At 42.6% G+C, this 14355-nt stretch overlaps 1 protein-coding gene across 8 annotated transcripts in view; it reads right to left on the bottom strand.

Annotated features, from left to right (window-relative positions):
- The window catches only part of TRERF1 (transcriptional regulating factor 1), a 97775-nt gene that overhangs the window by 18524 nt on the left and 64896 nt on the right, over positions 1 to 14355 (bottom strand). For all 8 annotated transcript variants that reach the window (XM_063152123.1, XM_063152124.1, XM_063152119.1 and 5 more), the window contains 2 exons: positions 10985 to 11082; positions 70 to 1713 (listed from right to left, as the gene is read on the bottom strand). In XM_063152123.1, the coding sequence (XP_063008193.1) occupies positions 70 to 1443 (1374 nt within the window). In that variant the 5' untranslated portion in view covers positions 1444 to 1713; positions 10985 to 11082. The remainder of the gene's footprint in view (positions 1 to 69; positions 1714 to 10984; positions 11083 to 14355) is intronic.

The following is a 14355-nucleotide window of genomic DNA, read 5'->3' as shown; positions in this document are numbered from 1 at the left end:
TTAGTTTCCACACTTTGCTACTCTTCTGCAAGCAAATTTGGCTGGGCATGGATCTAAAACACCACCTACCTGAGGCCACGTGGTGCTGGGAGAGTCTTGCTGAGAGCTTTTGTTGTTCGGATGAACTCCCAGGGGAGGCAAAAGAGTTCGATGAGGCACAGCATTACCTACAGAATTCATCTCCTGCCGTGCGGGATCCTCGGCGCTCTCGGGTGGAGTGAGGCCGACGTGGGAGTTCAGGGATGGCACTCTGCCCTCGCTCAGGTACTGCTTCTGCTGCTCTTGCTGCTGCTGCTGCAGTAAACTCTGCGGGTACAAGTGCCTGTACTGTTCGTGGGGATCCTGGAAGCAATACTGAGGCACTGCTCCCAGCTGGATAAGCTGCACAGGATGACCGGGATCCTGAGAGTACTGGTGTGGCTCATGCATAGTCTTTGGATCGGGCTCCCTGTGATACGGAGGAAGCGGCAACTGCATCTGCTGCTGCTGCTGCTGCAACTGCTGCATGACAGGCTGTGTTTGGTAATACTGCGCGATCTGCACGGGACATTGCCGCTGCTGCCGAGCCGGGGGCTGCTGCTGCATCTCCTGGATCGAGAGCCGCTGGTGTCCCTGCTGGGGCTGCCCGTAGTACTGAGGCTGCTGCAGGTGCTGCATCTGCTGCGGCAGGAGCTGCTGGGACTGCATCTGCGGAACGTGCGCCTGTCCCTGCTGGAACGCAGAATGCATCTGCATCTGTGATAAGTGCTGCTGGTAGTCGTAGTACAGCTGTTGGTGCTGCATGACTTGCATTTGTTGCTTTTGCTGTGTGCTTGCAAAGTTCTGGTGCGTTTGCTGTGGCACTGGTTGGTATCTTTGTACGGTGGAAGCTACGGGCTGTTGCTCAACCGCCGGCTTCTGGGACAGCAGCTGCCGGAGCGCGCTGTCACCGGAATTATCCACCATCGAAGACTCGGTGTGCAGAACCTGAGCCATGTTGTTGACTTGAATTCTCAGATTTTGGTTAGCAAATACTTGTGTAAAGGAGTCCAATTTGTGCAGGACCCCACTGGTAATTTTTTGCGACCGGTTTTCGCTGGGTTGCGGGTAAGAATATTGGTATCCATCATGGGACTCCCCCTGCCCGAGGGGGCTCCACATTGAGCTTTGATTATTCAAACTGTTCCTCGCTGGGATGTGGTTTCCTGAGCCAGAATGTGTCCAACTGGTTTGTCTAGATGTATCCATCGACCCAAGACTTTTTGAACCTACAGGCAAAGCTATACTGTCCCGTGAATCTTGGGGAAATGGAGGGGAGAGGGGGGACGCCTGGGGAGCATCCATAACAGATGTCCCATAGCTATGATTCAGAGATGGAAGGGAGTTCATTTGGTGTTGTTCGTAGTACAAGTTCTCATTGTTGTTGGCAGTATGATTAGTTTTATACAATTGCTGGTCCCCCATTTTTGGTCACTTCTGTTCCAAACTTACAGGCACACAAACCATTGAAATCTCTATGAACCCTGAGATAGCTGAGTGAGGGGAAGGGAGGGGAGGGGAGAAGAAGCTAGAATTACTTATAATTCAGCATGTCCATCACGTGCATCACAAGGACTGAAATTTCCTCCAGTCTGTCAGTAATTCCAATCTCAGACTCGATGTTGTTTCACATCTTCAATGAATGGACCACAGCACAAATCCTACTCAGATCAGTAAGTTCAGCGTGCCAAGCACCTGCAGAGTAAGAGAAAGACAAGGTAAGTGCTGGCTCTTTCCATAAACTGTTATTGTTATTGCCTCAAAGAAAACTGTAAAATCTTCTCGTTTGAAATACATAATCAGATGCAAAATTGTAGCAGCTGGGCTATTTCAGAGCAGTTAGATTACTTCATCTCATCCTATTATCCTGCCTCTCCTCTAGTGCTCCGATAAAATCATTCTGCCAAACCAATAAAAGCTTATTCTTCAAAACTGTCTTTTCCCATAAAGAATATAAACATTCAAACAGTTTTAGTCAGCCATATACTGTGCTCTCATGACTAGTTTTAGTCAGTTGACTATCAAGGCAAGTCATAGACTCAAAAAATTACAGAATGGGTGGGGTTGGAAGGGACCTCTGCAGATCGTCTCTGCAAACCCCTTCTAAAGCAGGTTCACCTGAGTATATCTCCAGAGGAGACTCCACAACCTCTCTGTGCCTGTTCCAGTGCTCTGACACCCTCAAAGTAAGGATGGATAGATCATATTTAGATGGAACTTCCTGTGTTTCAGTTTGTGCCCACTGCCCCTTGCTCTGTTGCTGGGCACCAATGAAAAGAGCCTGGTTCCATCCCCTTGACACCTGCCCTTAAGGTATTTCTATGCATTGATAAAATCTCGTTTTCTCCAGGCTAAACAGCCTCTCCTCATAAGAGATGCTCCAGTCCCCTTATCACCTCTACAACCCTCCACTAAACTCTTTCCAGTAGTTCCTTGCCTTTATTGAACTAGAGAGCTCAGAATTGGACACAGCACTTCAGATGAGGCCCCAGTAGGGCAAAATAGAAGTAAGATCACCTCTCTGGATCTGCTGGCAATGGTCCTCCTCATGCTCCCCTGGACACCTTTGGCCTCTTGGACCTTAAGGGCACTGCTGGACGTGGACAGCTTGTTGTCCATCAGGACTCCCAGGTCCTTCTCCACAGAGCTGCTTTCCAGCAGCTGGGCCCCCTGGGCTGGTTTAAGGAGCTATTCTTCCCTCTTGCACCCTGCACCTGCCTTCATGGAACTTCATTAAGATCTCTCCACCCAACTCTCCAGCCTGTCCAGCTCTTGCTGAATAGCTACCCAGGCTTCTGGCAAATCAGACATTCCTCCCAGCTCTGCATCAGGAACAAACTTGCTGAGAGTATATTCTGTCCCTTCATCCAGACCACTGAGAAATAAGTTGAACAGGGCTGGACCCAGTATTGGCCCCTAGGGAACACCACTAGCAATGGGCCTGCAATCAGACCCTGCACCACTGTCCACAACTCTGGGACCATCCCTTCAGGCAGTTCTCAATCCACCTCACCAATCTAACCCACACTTCCTGAGTTTACCTATGAGGATGTTATGGGAGACAGTGTCAAAAGCCTTGCTGAAGTCAGGTAGGCACTGCTCTTCCCTCATCTCCCCACACAGCCAGACATTCCATCACAGAGGGCTATCAGATATTACTTCTCCTTGGTGGATCCCTGTTGACTACTCCAGATAACCTTCTTTTCCCTCACACCCTCAGAGCTGGCATCCAGGATGAGCTGTTTCATCACCTTTCCAGGGATGCAAGTGAGGCCGACTGACCTGGAGTATGTCTGCTAAGATCAAACCAGTCAATTGAAATAATTTCTGACCAGTCACCTTACATCAGGAATGCTGAACTCCAACTTCTGTTCTACCTTCTCACTCCTCCTTCTTTGTGTTGCATGATTTTAACAGACAAATTTATATTGGATGCAGCCTTTTATAATTTTTAGTGCATAAACTGTAACTCAAATAACATTTTACAGATGTCTGTACTGTTTCTGAAGAATAAAAAAATACATAAGCACATGATAGGATTGTTTTACTACTCCACAATATGAAGCAATCACTGTGTCTACAGTCACACATATGTACAGAGGTACAAAATGCTTATGCACTCATAAATACATTTTAAAATAAAAGCAGACCCTGAACTTGAGCAAGAACATAGAAATATTAAACCAAAACCTTAACTCTGCTCCCTTCACATCTGATTTTCTAAATGCATTGCTCTCCACCAAAGACTCCTGCACACTGATGTGCTTACCTTTCTAACCTGAGAAGAATCCTCCATTGATGTGGATAAATGTGAAGTCACCGATGGAGAAAATTTTAACCATTGCTGGATGCATATTAAGGAGAGTTTGTGCTAGCAACAGCAAATAAGGGCAATACATAGCTGCAGGCAGAAAAAAACCTTTTCCATTCTAGCATAATGTATAACAGAAAGCCATACTCCCAATGAAGAGCCTTTGCAGTGTGTATAGTTTTTGTGTAAACCATCTGCAGACATTAGTATGAACAACTTCACGTGACAAATAATAGCTGAGAATAATTGCAAGTTTATTTCCCCTTTCCAGAAATATACATTGCTTCACAGTTTCTCTGAACACACTCCCTTCCAGATTTTTATAGATGAAAAATTAAAGAAGATAGGAGTCAACAATGAATAGTCAGGCTGCCAACAGGGTTTTTCATCCACGACCCAACTTCAAAGACTTCCTATTAAAAATTATGAAGGGAAACTAAACAAACCCTCCACAAAACATTAAAAGGGCATAAAAATAAACACTGTATGGTGTTTCACACTGAAAGGCCATCAACATTTAGAGGAAGAGAGGGAACGTGCATCTCCTTTTATGCCTGCCAAGTTAAGGAAGCTCAGTCAAGATGCTCGGAACACATCTTCCCATAAAAACAGTACTACTGGATCTATAGGCACATCATTTGTATAGGAGCTATGTCCCATTTCACCTATTAGCAGAGCTGTAATTCACACCAAGTTCCCTGAATTTGGCCCTTCTTTTAAAGTCTGAAGTAACAAATATTAGTCAAAGGACAAGAACAATACAAACCAATGAGGGAGAACAGATGTCTCAGGAAACAATTAAAAGACCACAAGAATTCCAGGAGTAAGGACAGTAAGAGACTTAAGGCAGCAAACAACCTGATTTCATTACAAAAATGTATCAAGGGGCCAACCAGGCCCCTGAGCCCTTCTCTTCCCACAGGCAGGAGCACCACAGTGGCAGATGCTGTGGACTGTACCAGCAGCCACAGCTAGTGCTGTAGTCACCACAAAAAGCGATGTCCCTTGGGCATGTGCCAAGTTCCACTTACTGCACCCTTTCACCTGGGGGTTACCTGTCACAGGTTACAGAACACTGGAAAGCAGTCAAGAGGCTTCATATCTGTGGCATCAGCACAGACACCTTTCTTCCTCTCTCTCAGAATAAAAAAATATAAATTAAAAAATTATTCATTAGCATTTCCTCTTCAGCAGCTCTAGCATCCTCAACTCAGCCCTGGTTTGAAAGGTGGGACATGCTGCTGTCAGGTAGATTACAGAGTTATCATCAGAGTCATAGAGAAACATTTGTAAAAAGCTCTAAAAAATATAAAGGGATATCACATTAAAATACCAATCAAGTCGCAAAAAGACTGGAAAGTTTAGTCACTATGAGAATCACATTTGAAAAAAATTGCATTGTTTTCAAACACCCATCTCCCCTCCCCCAAAATAAAAATAAAAGAAAGATGAAAACATTCCTTTCAAAGGCATCACTGATCTGGAGAGAAAAAAATGCAAATGTTTAAAAAGCATTGTTATTCTACCTCCAGGTAATAGAAAAAACCCAGATATGCACATTGATAAAAGCATAATCAGTAATCAACCAGTCCCTTAGATACCAAATGTTTTTTAGTACTCGAACTAAAGGCTTAAACTCAGGGGCTTGATGCTGTATACACAGCATTTGTTATCAGCTTTAACAAAATCCTAACAGTATCCATTTCTTGTCAGATTAAACCAAAGTCTATCATGACATCATTAAGGCTCAGGGGCAGCAAAGTTAGTCTCTGGCCAACTGAGAAACCATTAGCAGTATACTGAATTATTTCCATTTAAGAGAAAGGAAGAAAAGGGTGCTTTTTCTTCTTTGTGTTTAGCACTGGTACCTAAACACCCATCACTGCCATTTACCACAACAGCTCTGACTACTAAATGGTTAAACTGAACAACTAACCTGGTAGGAGTTGAAAGCAACAACGGTTCTGCAGTTCTGTGTTTCTGCTCTTCCTAACAGTCATTTATGCTACTTAACCTATTACATTTCTGACATTACAGATACATCCCAATTATGCAATCGTTACAAAGAAACATGAAAACAAATGCCTACAGACAGAAACATTTCTGTAGGCTGCCTAGAAAAAGAAACACCCTACTTAAGTTTATGGATGAAATCTGGAGTCAGGCTAATGGTAGTTCAATTGATTTCAACAGAGACAAGGGTTTGCTCCAATTCTTTTCTCATCATTTCAACAAGGTCCCCTGCAACTTGCACAGCTCCATTCTCCAGACTGAAAGCCAGGGGCCCACCAAGCTGGCTGAAAAGCCTTTACACACTCCAGCTGTCTCCCTCTTCAAGCACAAGTAACTGAAAGGCAATACAAATAGGCTCTCCTGGAAGCATGCCATAACTTAATTCTGGTAAACTTGAAATGGGAAGGAAATACCAGTCTTCAATAAAGGTGATCCAATTTTTCTCTTTTGTAAACTCTATCACCATAGAGCCAGAAGCAGCTGTGGGGTTCCCAGCACAGGAAGGACATGGACCTGTTGGAGTGAATCCAGAGGAGGCAACCAAGATGATTACAGGGATGGAGCACCTCTCCTATGAGGAAATGCTGAGAGAACTGGGATTGTTCAGCCTGGAGGAGAGCTTGCAGTGATCTAATTGTGGCCTTCCAGTACCTGAAGGGAGCCTCTGAGAATAATGGAGAGGGACTTTTTATGAGAGCATGTAGTGACAGGACTTGGAGGAATGGCTTCAAACTGAAAGAGAGTAGGTTTAGATTATGTACTAGGAAGAAATGCTTTACTGTGAGGGTGATGAGGCATTGGAACAGATTGCCCAGAGAAGTTGTGGATGTCTCATCCCTGGAAATGTGTAAGACCAGGCTGCATTCTGAGCAGCCTGGTCTAATGGAAGGTGTCCCTGCTGACAGCAGGGGGGCTGAAATTAGATGGCCTTTAAGATCCCTTCCAATCCAGGCCATTCTATAAACTTAGAGAAGACAACAGGCAGTGAAATACTAAGAAGATGATAGTTATATAAAATGAACACTTCTGGCTCCATCACACACCAGAGAAGCCAAAACCCGCAGAATTTTTCAACTCAAGTAAAATTACAGATCAAATGACAGTCACACAATTGAACTGCCTGAATTCACATGAATTTCAGAACAAGACATCCACTACAAATAAGTCGATGCATAAAAGTTGGGCTGGGTGTGTGCTGTGAAACACCAGGGCTGAATGTCAGCCAGAGCCAGTTTCAGAACTGAGTTAATGGAGAGGGATGACAAAAGACTGTATGAGAGCAAATGCTGAAGGAAGCAGACTCACTAAAAGGCTGTAAAGTTATTACAGCTCTAATCTAACCCATCTCAGTAGGCTGCATGGCTGTGTATCAAAAGGGAATTGGATCCTACATTTTGTCCAACTTATTTCAAGTTTTTCAGCTGTCCCTTTAAGCTAAAAATCTACATGCTTTTATAGATTAATTACTAGCTAGCCTGAAAAAAAGAAGACTGGATAAGATAGCAAAAAAGCCCACACTCCTCCATGTTCAACCAACTTTTGCAGGAGTATCTGTAGCTACTCACAAGCAACAGCATCAGCAGATACTTGCTGGGGACCATCCCTCCTTGTGTCCCTCCCTCCCTCCTTCTGGGATGGTAAAACATCTGCTAAAGCAAAGTTAACCACCACCCCTAGCAGCCTAAAGTGTGTTTTATAACACCTAAGGCCTGCTTAGAAAGGTGTCATTGCTGTGTGTTCTCATGTTTTAATGGTGCATTACCACCCCTCAGTCACACAGGCTGACAGGGCTCTCTTGAGTGACTGCCTTTCTGCCCCTGCAATATAAGCTTCATTCTTAACTTCAGGTAACATGAAAGCCAAAATCAAGTTCTCCTTTCCCCTCTTTCATTTAAATTTTCCCCCTACTTAGCTTCCATAGAAACAAAACAGTGTTTCTCTTATTCATTTTTCAGCCTTTTTTATGGGAAAGTTTTTATTGACCTGTTTTGTTATTCAGAACTATCAGATCTCCTGCCAAGCTATTCCTAAACCAAGACAGCCATCATTCACATCATCTTGCTCTCTTAGGATAGACACAGGAATAAACAGCAGTTCCTTCCCTGACAGCCTGCATTCTGCTCACAGCAGTGCCTGGCCATAGCCCAGCCCTGAAGCTGGGCACACACAGGCACAGTTTTCAGCTGGCCACTACACCCCTGTGACCCCACCCAGAGGAGCAGCTTTGAAAAGTAAGGGATCTGCCCAAGAACAGACCCACCTGCACTGACACACACAGCTCTTGGTGGGAAGCTGGTACTGTCCCTAAGTCTTCAGACTAGAGTAATGCTGGAAGGCTGAGAAGCACAGAATTAGGAGAATAAGAGTGGCAAATTTCAGAGACCTCTGTGCTCTTGTGCCCTGTTTAGATACCGCATTTGCCCTCATAACTTTTTATGCCCCTGCTCATTTTTTTTTCCCTTGGGAAAGAATATAAGCCTGTGAAAAAATCAGCAGTGTACTCAAAAGAGAATGAATAATTTCCAATGCCAGGCAAGGTGGTTGGGTGAGCCAGCTGAGAGGAAAAGGGAAAGAAAGGTTAGATGATAACTCAAAGACCTACTTTTACATTTTTTTAAAGTATCTATAGAAATCCTGAAGACATCTGATATAGCAATAAAGAGAGGCAGAGACTGAAAATAAGGGTCAGTAGATATCAAGCTCACGGCTGTTTTGGTTAGAATAAACACTGAAGTAGCAATATGGATTTCAAGGACCAAAAATTTTCTACCTCAAGGACAAATGTTTTTAGGGATGAAAACCTTCTCATCCTAATCCTGGATACAATTGCTCCTGTGGTTTCTGCTGCAATTCAGTTTTGGCTGGTTTTGAATGGCAGAGATCTCAAACCCACGCCTGTATCTGCATTCAACCCCAGAGGTTGACGTTCTTAGGCAAAACCAACAACAAAGAACCCACTTCAGTATATGAGAAAGTATGCAAATAGAGGAATTGCAAAAGGGAAGAGGATTGAAAGGAAGCAAAATATTTAGTAGACTGATTTTTATAGCAAGCATAGTAAGAAAGCTATATAGTCTTAAAATGGAAAAGGAAAAATGGATAAGCTGCTTTTTAATATTAATGCTGGTAGTTCTTCAACAGTTGCACAAATCCTTCAAAAATTATCATTCTCTTTGCAGCTAAGCTTCTGCAGTGCAGTTGGAAAGGCTGCTGAGTCTCATGTGGCTGCTCATTTAAGCTGTTCCCATTTCCACTCTTAAGAGAGACTAGAATGTCCTAATTCAGTTTAATAAAAAACACATTGGACTTGGGGGAGGGGAGAACAACGATGGCACTGGGAGAGAACCGAGCAATTTTTCTACTTCAATGAAGTTTAAAAAAAGGCAGCAAAGAAAAACCAAGAAAAAAAACCCAAAAAAAACAAACAACAAACCCAATGAACTCAACAGGAAAAACAGTTGATCATCTCAGGAAAGTCTCTAGAAAAGGAGGAGAAGAAAGGGGGAAGACAAACAGAAACATCTTCCTCTTGTTTTGATCTATGTAAAAATGCATTCTATGGCACTAGTAATTTAATGAAAATGTTTTTCCCCCAAACTAGCAGAACTATTGTGGTTATTCAAAAAGAGAAGGCTGATTTCTAAATAAAGCCATAAACTGAATTTTGTTTAAGGAAGATACAATTTCATGAGTCCCAAAGAAACAAAGAAGGTTGCTTCAACAAATCTGATTATCTTTGCTGTCAGTGAATTGTTTCAAGGTACTCTGAAGGGTTTGGAGAACTGCAACAAAAGCAGGTATCACATTACTTCATAAAAATGGCAAACATAAAATGATGTGATTTCCTCACAATACTGATGAGAAATAAAAACAAAATACAAACCTTGACTTAAGGCCAGAAGGCACTTGAATTGTATATTCCATGACTAAGCGACTAAAAGCATACCAAAGACAGCACTAACTACAGGTGCTACTACTGTGACAAACACAGTAGTTTCATTTTTTTAATATTTGCTAATACCTTACTGCATATTAGATCAAGTGAAACTTGATTTGAAATCTCTTCAGCCAACCTGGATTTGCTGACTGCTATAGCTGAGACAAACTTTCATCCCTACTGCCGAGTCCTACATCAAGGGCAATAATCTCAAATGCTTCCTGGAAAATAAACACGTCCTATCATCAAAATTGTCTTTGGGTTCATATTTTAGTTTACTTCTAGCACTGAACTGACCCACTTGTTATTCCCCAGCAAGATCCTGGTTCTGCAAACATGAAATGAACTTAGGACAGAGAGGGCAGCCCTCATTCAGTTACTGTATGTGGCTACATTACAACCTCTGGTCACTGCTGTTGATTTGGGGGAGAGGGGGAAATTTTCAAACATTAATCCATCAGCTATTGCTGTGACCACAGGCATGATAAACCTGCAAGTTTAGTTTAAGGTGAGCCCCCTTGTAATGCACTTAAGCAGTTTCTTCCTGACCTCTGTAGTGTTTACTCTTTGCTGAGTGCAATGCGATTGCCTTTTTCTCTAAGTGGAAATGCTTCGAAACAGGCAAAGAACATATGCTAGAATTTGCAAAAACAGGCAAGGAGGAAACATCCTGAGAGAGATAAACAATCAAAAAAATCAAGCACAAGTAGTAGTATGTGGAAAATAGCATATGGCTAAGCTTTCAGTGGGGAGGGAACAGTTAGTTTGAGCCTGGTGTCTCCCCCAAAGGAGAGAGTTTTGAGAAATGCAGCTGCAGGACCCTCTGAAAAGTCCATCCCTCTAAAAAAAGCCATGTTGGTGCCTAGCAATGGAGCCAAGTCAAATCCAATGGCTAAAAAAACCTGACCACCATGGTTGCTGTTTTTTTTTTTTCCTTAAGTTAATGTCCTTTTGCTGCTATGAGACAATATAGCCAAAGTAGTCCTTTAAGATATGTGTCTATCTCTTGTGTCATACATATTGTGGAGCACAAAATAATATTCTACTAGATGCACAGCCAACACACAACTAACCAGATCTGAGAAGTCCATCAATAAATTCACAGGGACTCAGAAGCCCAAACTTTGAAAAACTGTCAAAAAGCACTGAACCTGATTAAAGAAGACAGTCTTCGAAAAACTGGACATAGGATGCTCTGACATTACCTGATTTTTGAGGATTTGTGAGATTCTTGTAACTTCTTGTGCTGTCTTTGCCATAACATGTCATGCTGCTTTCATTCTGTGATCTCAAAGTGACGTATCTAAACAAAACAAAAGAATGAAAATTAGATTTCTCCCACATGTGACTATCTCCCAGCACCAGCTTGTCCCAAAGCATGAGCAGATTTGTGACAATGAGTTTCCTACTGCAACACAACAAAAAACTAACTTCTATTCAATAGAGTATCTCCAGGTTACTCTATCTTTTAAGTCACTATGGCAGAGGGCAACTATCAGCACTCCAACTCCTTTAAAGAACAACCAAGAATCCCTTTCCCTTACTGATTGTGAGAGACTGCTTTGTTGTCAAATCTCTGGGATGGATTCAGACCTTCAAATTAGGGACTGAAATACAAGTAAGTGAATCTTTTATTCTTACTCAGCTTGGTGCCTACTGCAAAATGAGGAATGGGTTATGTTGATGCAATAAATAAAACAACATCTTGCCTCTATTGCAGGGACCATAAAGATTTCACAGCACCTCCTGCTGCTTTGACAGAACCCAGAGGCAGGGTGAATGCTCTCCCTGAGAGGAGATTTGCTGGCCCAGAGCTTGCAACCTACATGACAAGTATCACACAAACAAGTGAAGGTACAGCAACCAGGAAGGGAGGGATTAATGAAAGTCAAAGATGTGGGAGATACAATCAGGCTGTCACCTAGTGCAGAAGAGGTATCTAGACAAGGCATCTTAAATTACCTAAATGAAAACAACACACATGTTTTTGTCAATGCTGCTGCCTGCATGGCTTTGAGGGAAGGCCCTCAGCACCTGAGGGTGTCAAGAATGTTGGCTGAAATCACTGCGAGGCCACTCTACATAATCCTTGAGAAGTCAAGGGGACTGGGGGACATCCCAAAGGACTGGAAGGTGACTAATGCCACCCCATCCACAAGAAGAGCTTAAAGAGGGACCTGAGAAATTACAGGCCCATCGGCCATACTTCAGTCCCTGGAGAAAGTTCCAGGGGGTTATCACAAATCAGATGAAGTGAGTGATTGGGAAAAGCCAGCATGGATTCACCAAGGGCAAAGTGACACAAGTGTGGAACTCCAACAGTGAGGCCAGTGCTGTTTAATACGCTGGTAAATGGTTTGGAAGACAGAATCAAATATACCTGATAAAGTTTGCCAATGATACCAAGCTAAATGGGGCAGCAGACCCTTCACCAGGAAGAGCCACCCTGCAGAATGCCTGAACAGGCTGGAAGAGTGGGCTAACAGAACCCTTATGGAGTAAAACAAAAACATGCAAGGTCTTCCAGACTGGACCAGATGGTCCTTGAGGAGCCTTCCAGCCTGGCATTCTGTGATTCTGTGAAACAGGCCTGGAAACTTGGGGTGCAATTCACAGCTCACTGATATCAGTGGAAAATGCTTCATCTGCATTGAGCTCTGCTGGGTTTTGGGAAGTCATTCCAAGCTTAAGAAGAAAATGTAGAAATTACCACAGATAACCTCAGTGACAGCAACCAACTTCATCTCACTGTCATGCTACATTCACTTTTAAAATTATTCTCTTAAAATCTCTGATAATGGGTCCCAAGCACTGTGATGCTGTGACATAGAGCAAGAAGCCACTCCCCAAGTCCAGCAGATCCTTGCACAGAACAAGTGCCCTCCCTTAGTTATCCAGCAAGGTGGGGGAGAAGAACCCAAGCAACTCCCTTGTCCTGCCCAGTGCCAGTCTCTGCTTTCCCCTCCATCCTCCCCTCCCAAAAGCCCACAGAAAACAGCAGAGCACAACCCAGACATGAACCCATCCAAGCAGGCACCATGAGAGAGAGCCCCTCACAAAGCCTGACCTGCCTAAAATGTCTTTCTTTAACAGAACACCTCAGCTGATGATCAATACTGGTAGCACCACATGGATTTCCTTGGATCTAGGTGAGTTTTTGATTACAACATTGAGCCCCAGTAACTAAAACCTGTGTGCACCCATGTCTTGAAAGAAACGTGAGCCGAAATTCATAAATTCATCACACACTTGCATCCTGTCTGCTCACAGTTTTTCTAGGCAAGTCCATGAATCTTTGTTGGAATAAGGTTTTAATAAACTCACATCTACTTAATGCTTTATCTGACTTGGTTTTCACACTGCCATTTAAACACCTCTAGGTTTATAAAAAGCATATTGAATCTTGTAACTGACCAGAAGTTGAGCACCATTTTTTTGTAAGAAAAAATATTCAGACACATGGAGAAAACCTGAGATTAACATCAGTGGAGCCAAGAGTGAAAATGTCAGGTTTTTTTGCCTCAGTTTAACACAGCTATTTAGAACCTGACAATATGTTTAAATTTAATTTTAAAAATATCTGCTACATCATGAGCCATGACCGAAGTCACAATACATAGTTTTGCTTCCTTTGCCATTTATCCATCTGCTCTGAACAAATGTTGCTACTATTAAGCCTAAAAATGCCAAAATATTGTGCAGACAAACCATTCCTGGTAGTTTCTTACAGAGGCTGGGCTGATGGACACTAGGAAAAACAATAACTGAGATACCCAGAAAAGCCCTTTCCTGTTTTTCATATTTGTTCTGGCTGCTTTTCCCACTGTATCACTTTCATCATTAGAGCTACAATACCAACCCTATGCAGGGTTACAGAAATTATCAGACATGTGCAAAGGTCTCATACATAATAACACAGATAAAAAGTAAAACTTTGGACATTTCAGAGCCAGAGGTAGAGAACTGATGGCAGATAAATACTGAAAACAGTCCCAACATAATTAATGCAGGAACAAACAGTGCAGATGTTCATCAAATTCACAAATGAGATTTTAATTCTTTCCATCGAATTTTAACCACCATCTCATTTTTGAGGTTTAGATTAGAAAGCAATCTAACTTTATACTCCTTTGCCATATTCTTCAATTTTGCTTCCATCCCAGCTCTTAGATTTTGCATATAAACAAAGCACAATAAGGAGAAGCTGAGAAGTGAAGCCTACAGCAACATTTACAAATTAAGAGCTAAGTCAGAGATCAGCTATCCCATATATACAATATAAATTTTCAGTCTTCTCTCTTCATTAGGATTGATGACGCTGCTGGAAAATAAGGAGCACATAATACCTTTTATGGGAATGTAAAGCACAGATGAATTAGCAGAAAGAAAATGCAGCTGAATCAATTTCTCATCTCAAGATAGTAATGGAGGCAATTTCTTGAACTTTACTATGCTTGTAACATATTGATCAGCAAAGCTTCACACTGCAAGTTAAAGTAGGTATTTTCCCAGGAATAAAATGGAGGATGGCAGTAGAACTCAAGGTATCACACCAAAGACAGGAATTTTTTCCAGT

Source organism: Melospiza melodia, chromosome 3 (assembly GCF_035770615.1).
Source record: "Melospiza melodia melodia isolate bMelMel2 chromosome 3, bMelMel2.pri, whole genome shotgun sequence".
NCBI lineage: Eukaryota > Metazoa > Chordata > Aves > Passeriformes > Passerellidae > Melospiza > Melospiza melodia.
This window is presented reverse-complemented; position numbering and strand designations above follow the sequence as displayed.